Here is an 18,411-nt window from a genome sequence, read left to right as displayed (position 1 = left end):
AACGATAATGGGCTCAAGCGTAGCGTACAAATAACCCAACGTGTTATCCTCTTTATCACTGTAATTGTTAAAAATTCGAGCCGCCGTTAAATCTTCGTTATTCGTTCGTTACGAGGACACTATAAAATTGTATAAATATATACATATGTTTTTGTTGTTAAAATATAAAGTGAATCTTGACATTTATTTTCATCAATACTTCTTGTCTTTATAATATATGATTGAATAATAATAAAGCTAAATAAAATAAACATGCAGAATGTCCAACGTTACGGTATACTGTGATTGCTGCTTAGGTACATAATTATTTATTTATAAATAAGTACGAGCTGGTAGCCCTTGGTTACATTACAATGGTATGACATTATAAGATATTATTCAATATATTGTAGTGATTATTCTGTTTTATATGTCTAAAACGAATGAAAACGATAGGAACGGAGGAGACGTTATAATATGCTAACGCGAATGAAATTATAAAAGAAGCGATAATGACGACGAATTATTACAAACCCTATAATATCGTACGTTGTACACGTTTTTATCAAATAATTAAGAGCACAAACATGTTAAGGTTAGGACGAAGAGCGTGAACATTGTATTATAACCATTAAAGTATATTCACAAAAAGGTCTGTTTCTTCACGGAAAAGTTGAAACTCGATGTCACACGGATAAGAATTCAAATCAACAAGCATACTAAATCATGGCTTTATTATCCGATCATAATAAGACAGATCGATGCAAGTGCTTGGCAGACGGTTAGAGATATTTGAGACATTCAGAGGTAGGTCGTAACACCGGTTACCACCTTATTATCTTACATATTGTAATTTTATAATCAAAGTTTATGTTAAATAAAGATTGTTTACATTTAATACATCACGTTGATGCATGCATCGATGAGTCGAAACGATACACAGGAAAAACGCAGTAGAGCATGCCGATGTCAAATGTCGACGTCGATAACGTACACCCAAATACTTTACTCTGTATTTTATTGTCACAAAACGTCATGTTGATAGAGTTGTAAAAATCGCTGAAAGTTAATAAGTTATCCAATTACATATCGATTGCTCCGGACTTTAATAAGTCCATACCAATACACGGTCTAATGACGGGCGCCCAAGCTTTAAATTGGTAGTGGACGGTAAACGACGTGGCTAAATTACATCGTGGCCAGATAATTAAAAATTAGAGTCTGTACGTGCAAATTTAGATGGTATCATCCAACACTGGTTCATATCGCAAGATATTTTGAATAATGTTTATTTTTTCATTATCACTTATTTTTTGTTTATATATAAAAATATCATATTTTATTACTATATTATTGCCGTCATTTAGTTGTATATTTTTTTTAGCTGTTTCTTATACTGGTAGGTAGTTCATCACCTGGTGTGGTATTTGACTTAACTTTAAATTAATTTAACAATAAGCCAGAACAGAGTTTTGACAGGCCAAATCATACATGATTTACAATTTATTATCTATAGCGGATCCCAATAATGATACACTTATTGTGGAAAACATAAATATTTATAAATCTGAAATTCACTTCGATCTTCTTGATAAATTTAAAGTGAATATTTAATTACAAAGTTGGAATTATTAATTATTAATATTATTAGTTAAGTCCTTACCCATTTTATAACAGAATACAGGAGAACCACCATAAATAATAATAGAAGGGTGTATTGAATATGTTTCAGATTATGTAGCTAATTGGTTCTACAATAAATATCCATTCTTCTACTAGCCTCCACAAGATAACTATTCATATCAAGATAATCTAAGATGCCATCTGATGATCTTTTCAAAGTGTTCTTACAAATGGAAAGAGATTTCAAAGATTTTCACGGAGTCACATTATCTAAAGAACCACATGTTTTTCAAAAAGTATTCAAAATAGTAGCACCCAAGGTAAGGTTAAGCTACATTTGAAATGATAGTAGTAGTTGAAGTATTTGGATATACATTTCGTTTTTCCCCGTTCATGCTGACACAACACATAATTGTGAGTCGCTCTTTGCTCGTTTTTGCCCCTTTGGCTTTGTCAAGTTTGAGTGCGTATGTGTGTTCAGGTAGAGCTCTAAAATAAAGCCCAGTCTCGTCGGCATTGAAAATATCAGAGGGGGAGTACTGGGATAGCAAATCGGTCCAATGAGTTTTAAACCACGATTGTGCCGCACTAAAATCGGCTTCCCCTTGCTCTCCATGTGTTTTAATGAAGCTGATGTTCTCCCTTTTCTTCCAACGTTGAAACCATCCTTCCGTCGCAACAAAATCTTCTTTCCCCATTTTCTTTGCCAGGTCTTCTGCTTTTTGGCGTAAAAGTGGACATTAATACGGGCATCTTTTTTCCTTACTTGTAAGAACCATTCCTTTAACGCTTTGTCTACAACTTCTTCTTTTCCGATTATCACATTCATTGTCCATTATTGCGCGTTCAATATTCGAACGGTTTTTTAAAATTCTATTTAATGTGCAATGAGAAACGTTTAAACGAGCTGCGGCATCACGTAAACTAATTTTTGGAAGCACGTCGTATGATTTTAATAAATCGCACTTCTGTTTAGCACTTAAATCTTGGCGTTTAGACATTTTTAGATTTAGATTTTAGATTTTTAGAATACAAACGAAATAACGAAACACTAATCACCTTTACGTACACACGCCGAAGTTGAACTAAAGATACGTACAGAAAAGTGCTCATCGTATAGGACGTAAGATAAAGTACCGTCCATATATAAATGTAACGACAGTAAAGATAAGATTAAATTACATATACGTATTGGTTATCGCACGGATAACCGGTGTATATTATGTCAACTGACCTTCACCTAATTGTTTCAAATAACCGATGTAATGTTTCAATAATCCGATTTATTTTAAATGATCTAATATACGGGCGATCCGTCCCGGTACATTTTGTTTCAATAACGCGATTGTATCAATAATCCGTGTTTCTAATAAGCGGCTTCTACTGTAGCTTTTAAAGTAGTTCTCTACATCCACTCATTGTAGTTTTTGAATCGACATTTTCTTGCTTAATCCTACTTAAAATCCCTATAGGTAATCATTGAAATATAACCGGCTTTTTAACTTAGCTTTATTGGCGTTTGAGTTCAAATAGACTGAAAATTAAAAGTTCAACGTTTTATTAATGGAATTTAACAAGCAAAAGTATAGACAATTACAACTTAAAAATTTATTGAAAATCCTCAAAAATTTAACATTTAATCACATACACTCTAATGTAATTTTTATTATTTTTATTTTAAGTATTATTTATTTTGTATTTTTAAAAATTAAAATCTTAATCCACGCTCTCAAAAAATTTTCAAAATTTAGTTATATTGAGTTATGACGAAATTGTTATTAATGGATTTCATGTAGAAATTTACAGCAGTATAAATAAATTAAAAATATTATTAGTATTGTTTTTTTTCCAATGTCTCCCTAAATTTTATCTTGTTACAGGACTGTTCTGTTCGTTATTTTTTCATCAAGTTAGTTGGGATTAATGTCTTTTAACCATATACTTATTCCTGCCTCAATATTTATAAGTGCATTTTTTAGCTCTTTAATAAAATCTAAAGCTTGAGTCCACGAAGTATTAGTACATACTTGTGGCTGATTCATCTTCATCTGATTGACTTGTAGTTTTGTTAAAACAATTTAGTCGTTGCATGGATAAATTCTAGTTGCTCTGATTTAATATTATCGGTTATCGGGCATATTTATAACATTTTCAACTGCCTTTTTAATAACCCTGGGGATTTCAGCCTTGAATTAGTATCAAAATGTTAATCTTTTCCATCATTTAAAACATTTTTCCATTCTCTTTAAATAATAGGACTAAAATAATTACATCGAGTGATTGGCGTAAATTTGTAACATTTGGCTGGTGGCAATAATACAAAATTAATGTTATTTAAATCATTTAATTTAACCTTTCACTGCCAAGCACTTTAAAAAAAATAAAGAATCTATTTTTTTTGTGTTTTTTCGTACTCTAAATATATTTCACATGAGTGTTTGGTTAAACATTTACTCATGATATATCCACACACATAAATTAATGCGTTTTGATTGAGAATTTCTAAATTTCTATAATCAACTTGCCCTATAAAAAGCAAACACTTTCTTTTGGAATTAAAGGGTGTTTTATCAGCAATTAAGATACTAATATCTCGGCCTAAATCAGTGGGTAAGTTAAAATTGCATCCAAATCATTTATGAAATTTGCTTTTTCTGAGTGTTGAAAATAATTAAGTAAGAACATTTTTTTAAATACAAACAAAAATTGATGAGTAATTGGATAAGTGTTATGCCATTTTGTTGTCTAAGTGTACAAAAAAGATTTTCAAGACAATCCTGGTTTAATTTGGCAGTATATAAAACATAATTTTTTGTCGGTTTAATGTTCTTGTTGATTTTAAGTCTTTCTAAAGTAACAACAAACCAGCTATGGAACCAACCAACCATTAATAAATTTCATCCATTTAGTAACATAAGTTTGTTCACTTTTGGTAATAATAGTTAAATTTGTAAAAAAAACATGCATACATTTTAAATGATCTTCTTATTCTTTTGCTTGTTTAAAGGGCCTATTGACATTTTTTAAAGTTGGTTTTCTTGAAGAATTGAAGATATCAAATAGTTGTCCATATTTTCAATAAAATGTATTGTTGCCTTTGAAGAAGGCTCCAATTCGTTATTAACAAGGCTAGTATTCATGCAGGCTGCTACACTTTGACTGAATACTTGCGCAGCCAAAAATCTTTCATTTTCTCAAATCAACCAGGAAAAATGTAAAATTGTGTTAATTTTGGGGTTGCTTTTAAATTGCATTTGCTGTCTTGTTCAAAAAATGATATAAGATATTTTTTTCAATTATTATTATTACATTTTAAATTGTATTAAAAAACATATTTCTTGTTGATTTTAATAAATGGAGAGGGTCAAAAAGATATATTATTTTATTTTCACATGCTTTAAAAAAAGGTCGAGCTGATGTAATATTAGCATTTTTACTAAAACTAAAAAAGTTAGAACCCATATCTGTAATAAATATTTTTACATCCAATCCTACATTAAAAAGTTTTTGAATGTTTCAAAAATAATATCCCGCAAGTCATATCCGTTGCAACTACTTGATAATAAAAAGTATGCAATTGGTTGTTTCCAGTTAATATTTATTCCTCTAGCCATTAGAACAAATGTATAATTGGCAGGTTTATTATAAATTAAACCTTTGTCTTATTTGTTAGATGAAACCCAATAATATTTTTGTTTAACATATAATACAAATTACCTTTGAAAGAAAGATATTGAGGAAAATCTATGGACCAGTTAAGGATAACAACAGCGGTGAATGGAGAAGGAGAAAGAATACAGAGCTAGAAATATTATTCCAAAACACAGCCATAACGGAAGTGATAAAAAATCGAAGACTCCAATGGGCAGGCCACGCTTGGAGGAGCCAAAATGAACTAATTAGAGCAGTATTGGAACAAAACCCGCGAGGAAAAAGACCGTTGGGAAGACCTAAAACAAGATGGGAAGACTTAGTTAAAAATGATGTACAATCGCTAGGAGGAGGAACCAATTGGAAAGAAACAGCAATGGATAGAGAAGAATGGAGGAACGGGTGTGAGATGGGATGGTCTTGAAAGGCCTTTAACCAGTAGATAGATAGATAGATATAATACAAATTGAATTTTAAGGTAATTCGTTTGCACAGAGAACACATTGTTTAGCTTTGTTTGTAAAATATTTAATTTTATAATTAAGAATATTAAAAAGAAAATCATTCAAGCCTGGCCCCATTTCAAATTTATGAGTTAGACGTTTTAAAGTAGAAATTTATGGCAGTGAAAGAATAGTTAATAACAATTTGTAGACTTCAGGTTCTAAAAAGTAAATATTTAGAGCTAACTTTAATTTCATTATTACATTTAAAATCTTTTTTTTTTTTTAATTAATTTGGGACTTAAAAATAGAAAATAATCCAGGTGATAAATATTTTTCACTGAATCTTGAATAATTTCTAACTGTATCATGGTCTGATAATTGTTGAGATTTTCTACTCGGAAAAGTATCAAAAACGTTCATTAATACCTTATCAATTGATTTATTTTTAAATAAAAATACTACGCGCGATTGATGGATTTAACCTCGTTTTTATCACATCGCAATAAAATTCAATGATGATGGTGGGTATGTACTAAAAAAACGTTTAATGCGTTACTAATATTATACCATTATGAAATTGTGTGACTAAAACCAGGTGACTGTTTTTCGCAGAGACAGGAACCGTATCAATTTTTTCGATTTGGTTAACGGTTTTAGATTTTGAATTTTTAGAATTGGTTTTTGTTTCAGTTCTAGACCTTGAAGTTAATAGGGGCTTCGGCTAAATTTCTGAATTGAGCAAAAATATTTTTCCCGGGCTTACGATTTCCAATGTACCGACAATTTTATTACGTTTGCCGTCTTTCTGAATCCGTGGTTTCATCTATAGAAACCTATAGTTTTTTGTTTTCGTAATAACTTCTTATTTTGTTAATACAATCTTCGTAACATTCAGCAACATAGGTTTACCTTAGCGTTGATTCGTCAAGAATACTTTTGTGCGTGTATTTTTCCAAAAATGTACGAAATAATTCATTTGATATTTTGTTCAGAAGAGTATTGGCTGATAAAAGAGCTTGACGTAATTAAAAATAGATTTTTTTTGACGAAATGGTAAGAAAACTTTGACTTTGTTTTAAATGTTTGCGCTCTATACCATTTTTATGTTTACTACGGGAAATGTGTTGTTCAATAGTGAATTTTTTTCCGAGGCTACCTTTACTTCACATGCTTTGCAATAAAAAACTGTGCTATCGGAAGAAAAAATATTGTCGCCGAATTCCGACACAAATGCACGTAGACGAGCACTAACCGATGTTTTAATTTTCGGAATTTCAAAAAAAACACGACAACGACGACTGTAATCGGTTAGATAAAATCAGATGAGTAATTCAGAGTTTTAAATAAGTTATCGGTATATAATGGTCGACAAGAAACGATAAGAAATGTAAAATCAGTAAAAATGACTAAAAATGTAGAAAATTACCTAAAAATTTTAAAAAAAAATGCGCATTAACTTCCGAGCCCTACAGTGATAAGTTTCGGAGTCTTTAAAATTAATGCTATGATTGACTTTAAAATTAACAAACCTCTCTTCATTCAAATAGCCATATGCCTAATATATTAGAGTATTTAAAAATATAAATCATCTAATCAATTTTTTATTTTTATTTTAAAAAATTACCTTCCAACAGTCTGAAGTTATCGTTGTCCTGGTAAAATCCACTCCTTTATTATTTTAAATAAAGTAATTTTGTCTTTTTTTTCCACTGGAACAAAAAAACATCTATTGGTTCCTCACTCAACACCTCAAAATACCCATTGTCCTTCAATTGCGTGCCCTTTATGGTATTTTTGCTTTCCAAATTTACTATCGTCAATCTCCACTTCAACAATCACACCACCGATTTGTACTTTATGTGCAATTAGCCCATCATACATTACTTCTCGACAGAAATTTGATCAATCGACAATAGTGTGACGGCTAATTTTTAACTCACTCATAATAAATGATTCAAATTTGTTGAAGGTACAAATAAAACAAAGCGACAATCTTAAATATTGAAAGGTGTGACTTTTCAAAAAATATATTTTTCCTAATCGATACCTGATAGTTACACTGTGTAGCTTTTTAATTCCTAATCGAACATTCCTCACAGCATCTGGATTAAAAAAGGACCTATTTAGAACGTACTTTCATAGGTACTAGATTGCCAGATAGGTGTTAACCTCCAAACAAAGCAATTAATAGAATCGTTCCACGAAAATAATTTTAAAACATGACCACTAGGGCATTTGTATTCTCCATTTATTGGAATTAAATTCCATTCTTGGAGAAGAAGAATAATATCCTCATTAATTTTCCCGGAGGTTTCGCTATTGAAAATTTAAAAATGTTTAAAAGATTTAAACTTGATATTAATACAATAAATATTAAATACAATTTAAATATGAATTGAAAAATAATTTATCTAGTATCTACTCGCTATTGCACTGTCGAGCAGACTGAATATTTAATTTAACAACTTAATAAGTATGTATTATTTGTTTTATACTAACTGGATTTCAATTTATTTAATAAGTTCTACTAAAATAAATTGGTTTATATACCATAAATATTCTTTCCACTTCCTCACATATCGTTTTAACACTTTTACTAGAAATTATTCTACCATCCTCGATTCTTTAAACTTGTTGAACTATTTTTTCTTTTCATCGTTATTTCCAGGTTTTGTTAAAGTATTTTTGCAAAATTGGAAATCAACTCTTTTCAACAACTTTTTCACTACAAATCCACCTATATAATAGCATATGTCTTCCATATATTTAGTCATATTTATGTAAGTTTCAAAGTAATCATGATTATCTAGATGTCTTTCTGGCAACCAACGACTATTTTTTGTATTTATTTTCTAGTATTGAGCAGTTTCCAATTATAGAACCAACAACTCCGTTGTGAGTTATAATTCGTTTGTATGCAGCTTAAAATTCTCTACAAGTAGGATTATTATTATATCCCAATCGACTTCTGATTCCGGAAACGTTGTCTTGATATGGTCTTGACTGATCTTATATGTGGGAAAAAAAATATAAATCTGTTTTAGCCAATAGGTCATGGAACATAGATAGTGCATTTTGTAGATTTGAAATAAATCCTACAGATCCTGTTTTTCTACCAGAGTTTGAGAATTGGAAAATTCTAAGCTTTTGATAATATATTATATAAAATCTTGCATAAATCTTGTGTACTGCTCAATAGTATCACTTGAAATAGCCTTATTGTATAAATTTTTTGAAAACTTTGACCTACTATTTAAAATATCAAAAACATTATTTATGTATCTGATGAATTCTACTGTTGGTTCTACGTCACTAAAGAAATCTTTTTGATTTTGCAAGTAACATAACGTAGATGCTACACTGCCACTAAGGGTCTAGGCAGCCAAACCAACATTAATTTTTTCGTAATGGAATTAAATGTGTCGTTTGGTTAATTTAGTCCTCGCCCTTAATCCTTCTTGCTGTTCAATTTCGTATAACATTTTTATATATTTTCAACATATTTTTTTCTTTTTTTGAATTTATTATTACTGATTTGAATTCTCATGTATTACGTATCAGTTTCAGCATAATGGTCAGGATCATAGTAAATATACAGTTTTTGTCCGTGATTATTTATTATTTATGGTTTAACATTATCTATATTAAAGTTTGCACCAAGTTCTTTACACACTTTACTGTTTACTGATGCACCATCAAACGTTACATAAAATAAATGTTTACCTGTAGCATATAAAAGATCAATAGCTTTAGTTAATAAATTGTCTCTTTCACCGCCGTTTAATCCATCTATTAAAAAATATGTGATTGGCATTTTCCAGTATTTATTAATTTCTACTACTAACTATAGTAATGCACTTTTATCCAATAGTATATCGTCATTTTCATGTAAGTATTCTGCACCCATATTAATATATCCGTGTATATTGTTGACCATCCATTTAAACGTAACGTCTTATGCACATTTCGCCAAAGACTAAATTGCAGTAAAGTGGACGATTTTTTGTCTAATTAGCAATTGCTTCAAAGGATTTTTTAGTGAAACCTGGGTTCCCATCTACAACCATATACCACCTACGTAATGTCCTTGGATGATGAAGTAATTTGTCAAATGTTTTTCTTACATAGCATACACTTTAGGAGAATAATACTTGAGGGTTACAGAAAATTGTTTAATTTCTTCTGTATAAGGCTACTTTTTTCCAGCTAGACCACTTTTAATGAGTTTTTCTAGTACATCTGAACCCAATGCCTGATAAAAAAAAATTAACTCATAAGTAGAGCAGTGAAGTTGTTGCATTTGCATGTATTTTTTAAATGGTTATATTTATTGCTGAGTGAGCTTAAAATATGTTTCATTAAACTCTTAATTTAAACCAAAAAAAATTATATTGCAATAAATGCAATTTTGGTGATTTTTTTAATTTTACTGCAATTTTAACTATTTTTGATAATTTTCGTTTACATTTAAGATTATATAACTTAATATATAAAATAAAAGTAACTAAACGTAGCAGTGAACAAATTTCTATATTTATTGTAATACCTACTTATTATTTCTATAGAGCGATTATCGCATTTTGGTCGTTAAGATAAAAATTATCGTCAAAAATCATCCGCACGTTTTTGTGGCACGTACTGTAGTCGTTCGTTATACTTTGTCGCGTCTATTTCGTCCGTTAAAATGCCAAAAGTCAAACCGATTAAATCAGCCATTTAAAAAAATTACGTATCAGAATTTGGTGACGCTATATTTTCTTCTGATGGCAGTATTCTCTTTTGTAAAATGTGTGAATGCAAGTATGTGCCGATAGACGATATATTGTGACACAACATCTAAAAACAGATAAACATTCTAGGGCAGTAAATAAGAAAAACAATACAAAGTCACAAGTTCAACAATTAGTAACAAATACAAAAAAGTCAAATTTTTCGTTTGATCTGTGTAAAGCATTGATGTCAAGTAATATTCCGTTACATAAAATTAGTAACATACATTTCCGGTCATTTTTGGAAAAATACATTGGAAAAGAAATTCCAACAGTTACTACTTTACGCAAAACATGTGTAAATGATTGCTACGATAATACTATGAAAATTATCAGAAATTATGTAACTGGTAAAAAAATATGGGTATCTATAGATGAAACAACAGATACAAGTGGACGTTTCATAGCTAACGTTGTAATCGGAACCTTGGAATTTGATCAACCTGGTAAGATATTTTTACTCACTACGGAAATTCTTGAAAAAGCTAACCATTCTACAATAGCCAAACTTTTTGACAAGTCCATGTTTATATTATGGCCCAATGGAATACGTCACGATGACGTTTTGTTATTTTTATCTGACGCGGCCCCTTATATGGTCAAAGCAGCTTCTACAATTAAAGTTTTATATTCTAAAATAGTGCACATAACTTGCCTGGCTCACGGTATACATAGAGTCGCTGAAACCATAAGAAGTAATTTTCCAAAAATTGATAAGCTTATCGCCAAAGTAAAACAAATATTTTTAAAGGCTCCTAACCGTATTTTATTGTTTAAAGAAGAAGCTCCAGGTATTAATTTACCTCCTCAGCCCATTATAACCCGATGGGGGACATGGATAAATGCCGCGTCCTACTATTGTGAACATTTTGTAGAAGTAAAAAAAGTAATACAATTATTAAATTCAAATGATGCTATTTCTATTGAACAAGCTCAACATCTTTTGTCGGATAGTTCTATGGAAACCAACTTGGCATTCATTCATTCCAATTATGGTTTCATACCAGCAGAAATCACTAAATTCGAAACCCAACATGTTCCATTAATCGAAGCTTTATCTATAGTTAAAAACGTTGAAACTAAAATAGAAAAAATTACGGGACAAAATGGAATATTAATAAACCAGAAATTCAAAACTATTTTACAAAAAAATGAAGGATATCAAATAATTTTTCGTATATCAAAAATTCTAAGTGGAGAAATACAGTCAATGGAGGGCTTGCCAGAAGACTTGACCAACAACGATTTAATCTATTTCAAGTACACGCCAATAACAACTACTGACGTAGAAAGAAGTTTCTCCCGATACAAAAATTTGTTGTGCGATAACAGACGATCATTCGATTTTGAAAACTTAAAAAAATCATTTGTAGTGCAATGCAATAATGTAAGCAATATTCATATTTAATTTTTATTATTATTATGTATTAATATATTTAATTTTATTGATTATAATTAAATTTTTTTAAATTTTTTCAATGCAATTTTTAAATTTATAAGTGCAATTTTTAATATATTTTAATGCAATAATGCAATCAATTTAGTGTGTTTTTTAATGCAATAACTTCACTGCCCTGCTCATAAGTATGTAATTTATGAGATTGTGAGTACCAATTTAAAAAAAAAAGAATACATAGTAAAATTCAAACACAAAATTATGTCATATTACAACAAGTACAATTAGTTAAAACTGCACGTCTAGACTCATATACATAACAAATACACATATTTTTACTTCAAGATACAACATACATTAATCTTATACCGAAAGATATTACTCTGTCTCGTGAAGAGCAACATTCAAAGAAACAATTTACTAAATACTGTATCTACAACATGAAATATCAAAAGTTACATTATTATATTAATATTAAAACATAATATTTAGAATACAATTTTAGAGTTCCTTCCTATCCTCGCAACCACTCCATTTTCTATCCCAAGCCATTCCACGGCATATGGTCATAATCACCCATTACACCGTATGCTCAGAACCTATAACCACTAGATAATTTTAGTATTTTAGTCAAATTCATCAATTACTTGATCAAAATCAACATCTCTGTCACTTTCAATGTAAAGAGTCGCGAAAGTACTCAGTCTTTGAAATTGTGTTGGTAGACATTTACAAAAATATAATTAAACATTAACATTAACATTTACTATAATTTTAAAATTATTTTTCATAAAAAATCTTTTCTATTTTCTAATAAATCTTTTATTTTGCCATTTTTTGACATTTTATTTAAAATAAACAAATCTTTTAATTCTGATTTATTTAAACTGCATGTTGTATATACTTTTTTATTAAACTCCTTTGATGAGTTTTTTTTCACATTGTACCTACTTACTTTGTATAATAGGTACTTGTAGGATATCAAGATCATTTTCAGAAAACAATTTGATACCTATATAATTAGTTAGTAAATCTAAAAAAAGTAAATAAAAGTATAATAGTAAATTGTAACTTTTTCTGTGCACTTGTTGCTAAACATCATCGAAATTCGAAATTTTAAAATGACATTCTCTTAATTATAAATATAATAAATATTATATTCATTTTTACAAAATCATTTTTGATAAGATATTATTATAATTAATAAAGAATCAAACTATTAAACTATTAATTATATGCATTATAATAATTAAATAATGTAAACATTTTTAATTACCTCGTTTTTTATAATTTTTATTTTCTTCCTCGTGTCGGAGTACTTATCATTCCAGATTGACAAAGGGTAACAGCAACTTCTTGTCTAAATTTGACTAGTGAAATTGTGGCTTCATTTTCATATGCTCTTCTATACAAGAACCATGCATTTACAAGAGACACATCTAAGAAGTGGTAGAAAAGTTTGAAATACCACTTTTTACTTCTTATAGCGATTCTGTATCTACCAATTATGGAATCTAGAAGGTCAACACCTCCCATGTGTTTATTATAGACCTGAACTACTGTTGGACACTCTACTGGAATTCTTTACTTTAATTTTTTGTAAAATCTTTGTGTACTTCTGATATTGGTTTTTTTCAACAAATGTAGATAAAAAAGATAACGTTTTATTGTCTTTCCACTGGATAGCAGTGATAGGTATTCCATCTACTCCAGCTAAACATTCAGCTGAAAATCCTCTTGGTTTGTTTCATTTCATTTTCATTTGGAAGTAGAAGTCCTGGTATTCTATTTTTGTGCAATGTTCCTAAGCAATGTATATTTTTTTAGCGAGTTCAACCATAACAGCTAGCGTTGTGTAGTAATTGTCAAAATATAGTTTATGATTGATATTTTCAGGTATACATCTTGAAAGTCTCATAACAACATTTGCGCACGCTCCAAGATTAAGTTCGGATGGCAATCTTTTTTCCGAGTTATTTTCTAAACCGGTATAGATTTCAAAATAGTAAGAAAACCCTGACACGCCACATAAAACAAATAATTTATACCCCCATTTATGAGGTTTTAGAAGCATGTATATTTTCAAAAACTTCGTGATTTGGTTGGACAAATTTGTTCGTTAATTGATAAGTTTTCTCCTAATGGTATACTTTTACACTTTTCTTGTAAATGAATGATGAGTGGACGAATTTTGTGAAGACGGTCATGTTCAGGATTTTCAACAGGTAACATTTTGTTGTTGTCATTGAAATACAATTTTTTTCGAATTTCTTCAAACTTGTTTACACTTATGGTATTTTGAATTATATTATTTCCTATGGTTTCATTCCAAAAGCTTCTTGAATTAGGTAAATTAATAATTGACATCATCACTAAAATACCTATGAAAGGCTTATTTACATTTTTGTCAATATTAAATTGAATAGTTTCATACAGAATTTTTTCTAATAATATATCGTCAAAAAAATATTTGAAAAATTCTAATGGAGTGTATAATTTTTTTTATCTCGGGTGGTAAGTCTGTATTTCCAGAAAATTTAATAAACTGCTTGTTCATAATCAAATTTCCATATTTCCAATCTACATATGAATATATCTTTACCGGTGAAATATGACGTTTATTTGGTTTTTTATTGTTGGAAATGTCTGAAAGTACCCGTTGAGTTTTTCGGCGATACGCCGGAGTCTTACTTCTTTCTTTTTCGACAGCTGTATCGTTTTGTACATTCAAATCAATATTGTCCTTCAATATTAGGATGTAAATCGACTTGAAATACATCTAAATCTTCTAGTCCGTCTAATAGTTCATCATCTGATAGAAAATTGTCACAATTATCATCATCGATAGCGATCGGCATATCCAACGCGTGTAAAATCTTGTCAATATTATTTGAAATATCGTCCATATTTACACAGATTCAATAAGATATAATTATTATTTATTTCAAACAAAACGTTAATTATAAAAAAATTAAATTTAAAAAAAATCAAAAGAGGAACGCACAAGAAAAAACGTTTGCGATACGCATGTAACCACTGGATACGCGATACAAATTACCTATTGAAAACAATTAATTTTTTTAGAACGCTTGCATAGTGTGCCATATATGGCATAATAACACGATTTATAAATCTTTTGATTAAATAATAATAAGGCTAAACAAATAATAAAAAATTAAAGAAGACTTGTGAAGAAGTTATGTGATAATTTACAAATCATACGAATGGGCATTTTTCTATTTTTAAACCATATCGTTGTTATTGCTTATACGCGTTTTTTATAATCGATGACTGTCACATTATTTTATCCACATTAATCAGCTATCGCCATCTAGTGAGATTTAAATAAAATTGATTTTTTAAATGATCAAGATTTATAGAATTATATTGTTCAATAGATGGCATATTTTCTGTAATTATACTACGATTTTTTATCGTAAATAATAATTGTACCGTATATGGCACATCATGCAGTGTAGGGTTAATACTGATATTATGTTTTAATATCTACCTAATATTTACTGTAGAGGCATGTGAAACCAACATGAACAATAATAAACAATTTAAATGCTTGCAACTCTTGACTTCGTGAAGTTACTAAGCAACTCACATGATAGTTGTATTTAGAATCATTATTAACACCTTGCAGTTAAATATTTCGTTAGTTTAAATACAGTTTTATTTAATAAACTCATGTTTCACGCCTGAAACTATATTTTACAAAGTGAGTCAGATATCGATCTATTACCGAATACTGGGAAGTTTTTCAATAGCCGAAATACATACCCTTCAATAGACAATTCAAGTATAATATTTTCAATAAATTGAATCATTACAGTCACAAAGCAACAATTTTATATTTTGAGCAACGAGTTTTTAACATACACAGATTATGTACGAGACATCTAATATGAAGAAATCGTAAGTCGTCTAAATAATATGTATTAATATTTAGGTAAAAATTTATATGAGTCCATAAAATAATAATAAATTGTAATAATAGTAAAAAAAAAGTTTAGTTTAATTTAACAAACAGTAGTTTCAACAGCATCATCATCACTATGTTTAAAGTTACTTTTTAGTAAAATAAATTTGTTTACGAATGCCTAATTAGGAAAAACTGTCATCGGGGTGTCATCAATTGGATCTCTTCTAGGTTATTTTTTATTATTTGTTCAATTAATATGACTTTTAAGTTCATTATCATTTATAAATGTCTGCTCCTTGCAGAATGACCTATTTTTTATTTAATAACATGCTCTATAGTTATATTGGAAGAACAGTATTGAGTTTGAAGAACCTTATTAGTAATTTGGTTCTAGCATGTAAAATAACCCAAATGTATTCAAATAATCTTTTTTATCAAGTATATTATATTTGTTTTTAATTTTTATCATTTTATATTAAATTTCAGAGAACGAACTCACCAATTTATTTTAATGGACTTCGAGTTCACAGCAATTAACAGCACCAGTATCGTTTTAATATCCGGTGCAATTTCAAATAGTTCGTATCATTTTAAAACCATTAAATTGGAGGGAAAACCTCTTTTACTAGCCTTAAATCAAAATGTTAGACAACTAAATAATCAAGAATTAAGGAAAACAATTTCAGTTATCAAGCTGTATTCAAAACAAGAGTTACAGGTTGCATTATTGAAGGAATTGCATAACAGCCTTAGCACTAGTACAGACAATTTAAACGCTGAATTTATCAAACGTTATCTAGCATATAACAATAAAATAACGATAATCGTGCTATGGAATGGTTCCACAGATATGGATATTTTAAAGAGATTACAAATTAATAACTATAATTTATTAAATATGACGTGTTTGGACGTATCAAATAATCAACATTTTTACATACAATTAATTACAATGAAAGATAATCGGATCATATACGAGTACAGTTTAGGAACGTATAATAAACAAGGACGGATGTTGAATCTAGTAGAAACACATACAATGATATGTTCAAAACAACACAAAGGATTGTACCCCCACGATCCTTGCTATGACTTAGAATTAACGAAATGTATTTTCAACAAAATGGTTAAACAATTTCAGTATAAGAATCTAGTGGAACATTTTTAAATAAATATTATGATTATTATTCTATCTTGTTTTTATGGTAATGTCGTGGACTGTCAAAATAACAAAATCAACTGAAATATTGACACGTACAATTGTACCTTTAGATAAGTTAGCGTGTTTTAAATTACTAATTTACTATGATGTTATAATGTGATTCTAAGTTAAAATAGACAACCAAGTTAAAATACTATAAATCAGAGAAAAAAATACAATTTAGCATGGCAAAAAAGTAGTTTTATTTTTAGACTTATATAATTATTTCCACTACCTATGCAAGATATACATATTATAAATAAATAAATAAAATAAATATATTTTACATATTGTGAATTATCAATATTTCGTTGTTTCTCAATTTAACAACTGTAAAAGGGTATTGAATTAATAACATTTGCCGTTATATTGGCGAAAACTTATTTTTAGATTCTAAACGATGTGAGGAATGTATAGATTTTAAAATTTAGTAATTCAAAAATTCTTTAAAATTTAATACAAGGTTTATTATAAGTTGTAGTTATCAACATTTTTGTTTATAAGTATTTAAAGTTCAAATGTATACGAAATATGTCAAAATCGCGAAAATTTGCAAAGAATTATGAAGTTGACAATTCTTATAAATTTTTTGATTTGTACCTAAGGTTACCCAATAAAAAGTTTTCCAAAAGTTTTCTTTCAAATAACTATAAAAAAATTCTATCGTCAATATAGAAAAAAAAATTATGAGCGTATGAAATATAATTTTAACGAAATCGCGTAAAACAACGATATATTACAATTTAAATATAGCTAATAATATAATTTATACAACTAATTATCCTAGACTGACAAATCATCTCCGTTCAGAATCGGTTTTTTTATACAATGATACCTGCCATTGCATTCAAATTTAACACATCCATTATAGTGACCTACTCTCTCCATCTCTACTATACAGCAGAGCAGTGTTGGGCAAATTGTAATCTGATTAATGATTAATGATTACGATTAAATTGTATAATCGTTAATCGCTATAAAGATTAATGTAATCGTTAATCACAATTTAAAATAATTTCAAATGATTAAAATAATAATTTAATCATAGTATTGATTACGATTACAAAATGTATTAATTTGTAATCATGATTAATTTTTATTATTTTTTCTATGATTATTATATTTTATATCTAGTTTAAGAATAAAAATTAATTATAAAATTAATTTTACAGAAATACATTTGACACATGATAACAATATTAACGATATAATAAAAAAAACTACGCATTTTAGAAACAAAATATTTTTTTATAACAAAATTATTGTAAATGTAATGATTAATATGATGATTATAACAATATAATTCAAATAATAAATTTAATTTATTTAGGTATAATAATTAGTATATATTATTTAGTAACAATCATTGTAATAATTCAATGATGTTAATAAAAAATAATGATAAATGATAATATATG

At 28.6% G+C, this 18,411-nt stretch overlaps 1 protein-coding gene across 1 annotated transcript; it reads left to right on the top strand.

Moving 5' to 3' along the window:
* Nucleotides 1-15,756: 15,756 nt before the first annotated feature.
* Nucleotides 15,757-16,960, top strand: LOC132924517 (uncharacterized). Its single transcript, XM_060988881.1, has 2 exons — nt 15,757-15,785; nt 16,279-16,960. Exons 1-2 carry the CDS (start codon nt 15,757-15,759, stop codon nt 16,958-16,960), a joined length of 711 nt encoding a protein of 236 aa, XP_060844864.1.
* The last annotated feature ends 1,451 nt before the right edge of the window (nt 16,961-18,411 follow it).

The sequence above is a fragment of the Rhopalosiphum padi genome, chromosome 3 (assembly GCF_020882245.1).
Source record: "Rhopalosiphum padi isolate XX-2018 chromosome 3, ASM2088224v1, whole genome shotgun sequence".
Classification (NCBI taxonomy): domain Eukaryota; kingdom Metazoa; phylum Arthropoda; class Insecta; order Hemiptera; family Aphididae; genus Rhopalosiphum; species Rhopalosiphum padi.
The sequence above is the reverse complement of the archived record's forward strand: the minus strand, read 5'-3'. Positions and strand labels throughout refer to the sequence as shown.

Excerpts from the sequence above, each read along its gene's own strand:
- LOC132924517 (XM_060988881.1), top strand. The coding sequence starts at position 15,757 with ATGTACGAGACATCTAATATGAAGAAATC. Across the intron at positions 15,786-16,278 it reads ACATCTAATATGAAGAAATC|AGAACGAACTCACCAATTTA; the intron begins GTAAGTCGTCTA and ends ATTAAATTTCAG.